This window comes from Pteropus alecto, unplaced genomic scaffold, assembly GCF_000325575.1.
Source record: "Pteropus alecto unplaced genomic scaffold, ASM32557v1 scaffold94, whole genome shotgun sequence".
NCBI lineage: Eukaryota > Metazoa > Chordata > Mammalia > Chiroptera > Pteropodidae > Pteropus > Pteropus alecto.
The window spans coordinates 13,764,323-13,767,351 of NW_006437736.1; the positions used below are offsets into that span (position 1 = coordinate 13,764,323).

Here is a 3,029-nt window from a genome sequence, read left to right on the forward strand (position 1 = left end):
GTCTATGAATCCATGCTAATCCATTAGATGCATGTTTGTAACTGAGTGGAAGTAGCTGCGAATACAGAGAACTGAGTCTGATCTTTCCCTTTCTGAGGTCACAGAGTGGGCAGAGAGAGGGAAAAATTGCTGTGAACTGGCAAGAAGAGATCCTTCCTGTGCTAATCATAGGAGGAATTCTCCCCAGATGAGGTTCCTGTCACATCCCCACTATCCAAGGGAAGACCTATCTCTATTACCCAGGGCAGATTCAGGGTCTCCATTCTCCTCACTGTCCTCTGTGTAATACATCAGCTTAGCCATTGAGTCATCAGATGGGTTACCTCGCAGAGAAAAAACAATCACAGACAAACAGAAAAACTTTCCCACAGTAGGAGGCCTAATGTCATGGTTCAGAAGAAATCTTGAGGCTTCAGACTTGTAGAGAGAGGGTTTATAGCTCCTGCCTTAGGAGGAGGCTAACCATATGAGGTTGGGTTAGTGGTTGTGTCTGTGCTTGCTGAAGACAACCCATAGCCAGCTCATGAAGAGAGGAGAGGGCATGGAACACACCTGGGCTGTCCAACAGATCTTCCTTCTCTGGTGTTATGAGGTAATCAATCTCCTGGTACAAGACCTCATTGACAGCATCTTCGAAAGCAGATAAGGCTGAGGAAAGTGGCATGAGTTTAGAGACTGCCCTAGAGATATTCCTTATACAATAGACAAAGTCTTCAGTGCTTTCCAATGCTCACCCTTAGAAAGACCCCTGTGGGCTTCTAGGGTCACTTTATCAGCCTTATGCCTTTCTAGGACAGACCTAGGTTTCCTGACCATGATCTTGATCCTACACTGAATTCTATTGATATTGTCCACACAGGAAGTCATACTTTTTTTTAAAGAAAGTCATATTTTTTTTTTAAAGAAGTCATATTTTTTTTTTAAGAAAGTCATAATTTTTGAGTGATTTTACATTCAACCCAGGACCAAGGACTGAATTCTTTCAAATCTTAAAGTCTATAGTAGAGAAGGTAGAGTTTGCGAAAAAATAGTAATGGAGACTGATACTTGTGCACTTTTCTTGATCACAACTGGCTCAATACTCTTCCCACTACTTTATAGGTCATTTATCATCTCTAAGGCCCACCTTGGTGCTCTGCTCTCCATCTGTGTAGCTGAATCCCCAGGATGATAAAAGCCAGCAAGAGAAGGCCACCAAGTATGATACAGAGGCTCTCAGATAGGGAGAAGTTACCAAGGACAGGAGATGACCTGGAATTGGTGCCTGAGGAGAGAAGAAGACCATGATATTTTAGAGAGGATCATAAGCTCAGGAGAACTCCCCTTATGAGTTCTCCTGAGTCCATTTCCTGAGTCCTCAAGACCATAAAATCACCATTCGGATACGATGCGTCTGCCTGAACTCCAAGATGTGATCAACCCAGGTCCTTCTCTGAGCTTTGTCAACCAGAATTGAATCTGGTGCTAAGGAATTTTTATAAAATCGAAGCTGATAAACAGTTTTGAGGCATTATAGCAGACGCAATTTCATAAGATTACAAATCTCTGACTATTAGGGCTTTCCGTACTGATAGGGTTAATTTTGCCAGAAATATGTAGATTCCACAGTGCAAGTCCATAGAAATATGGGTGTCTCTTCTATCTCATGATCCAGAGAGGAATAACCACTTACTTCCATGGCTGGGGGCCACTGTTGTCCTCTCACCTGGAAAGAAGAAAAGAAGAATGGGATCACTGTACTGAGTTGGCCTGAAAAAGCTATAGGGTTACATCCACCGCCACTGCCATATTGTTATTACCCCACATATCAGGAGATCAGGCAAAAGCTACTCCCAAAACTAGAGTACAGAAAGCAATGTAATCCAGGAAGTGCTTCTGGGTATAAACTCACATCTCCCTCAATTCTACTCCAATGCCTTGGTCCACCCACTTACCATAAATCTGAATATTCTCCTCTGCCCATGGATCATGGCACTGTACCTGCTGTAGTGCTGGGCAATGTTGTTCTTTTACCTAGGCTCCTATTCTAAACAGGAGTTTAGAACACAGGAGACGGTCAGTCACAAGGCAGCCTTCTTTTCCCACCAGAGCCTTGAAGTCACCTCTCAGTTACCCCAATACCAATGTTGAGTCCTCCCAGCTCTGCCTCTCCTAGATCCAAGATTACAGGACCTAGTGCTTTCTGAATACAAACTCCCCATCTTACGCCAGCCCAGCCTCAGCTCAGCCAGAGCCCGCGGAATCCAAGCTCCTCCACTCACCGGAGCACCTCACTCCAGCGTCCTCCTCATGCTTGCAGTCGCTCTGCCCCCAGGGCTCCGCAGCACAGGCCCACAGGGACGACTCCCTGCCCCTGCACTGCACCTCGTCCAGCCAGATGCGTCCACTTCCTGGGCCAAACGCCGCCTCCTGCAGGGCTTCCAGAGCAGAGCCACAGCCCAGCTGCTGACACACCACGTTGGCCTCTGCCAGGCTCCAGGAGTCGTCACATACTGTGCCCCAGGAGCCGTTGTGCCAAACCTCCACTCGCCTTGAGCACTGTGTCTCCTCCCCTGAGTCGGAGCTTCTCTTTGTCTGAAAAGGCAGCAGCACCTCCTGTTACTGCGCCTGGTGGGAGGGAAGGAGCCCCTGGGAACCAACAGGGGAGGTGGGAGGGGCTCATGTACCTGTGCAGGGGGCAGCAGTTGCACAGCTCTTGGGTCTCATTCCTGCAGAAGTAGACAATAGGGAAGCCCTGGATCAAAGACAGCTGGGCATAGTCTCGTCCCCAAACAGGATTATTTAAGGTCCTTGGCTCAGTCCAATGGCAGGGAAAACACGGGCTTCGCAATGAACAGGATGGGTTGAGTTACTGAGACATTCACTGAATCCTAGCCCTTAGCATCAGCTGAAATGGTCTCTTTACTTCTGTTTTTAAAAAAATGTTTACTTCTTATCACTGTCCATATTTCACACAAATACAAACACACACCCACACATACGCACCCCTGAATGAAAGGTGAAAGCTGCCCTGGAGGAAGGACCTTGCA

General features: G+C 47.1%; 1 protein-coding gene across 1 annotated transcript in view; it reads right to left on the reverse strand.

Moving 5' to 3' along the window:
- Positions 1-210: 210 nt before the first annotated feature.
- Positions 211-3,029, reverse strand: part of LOC112481874 (antigen WC1.1-like) — a 21,580-nt gene continuing 18,761 nt past the window's right edge. The window contains 7 exon segments of the mRNA XM_025048650.1: positions 211-323; positions 553-648; positions 1,127-1,264; positions 1,981-2,013; positions 2,262-2,539; positions 2,541-2,574; positions 2,667-2,708. Of these exon segments, the coding sequence (XP_024904418.1) occupies positions 211-323; positions 553-648; positions 1,127-1,264; positions 1,981-2,013; positions 2,262-2,539; positions 2,541-2,574; positions 2,667-2,708 (734 nt within the window).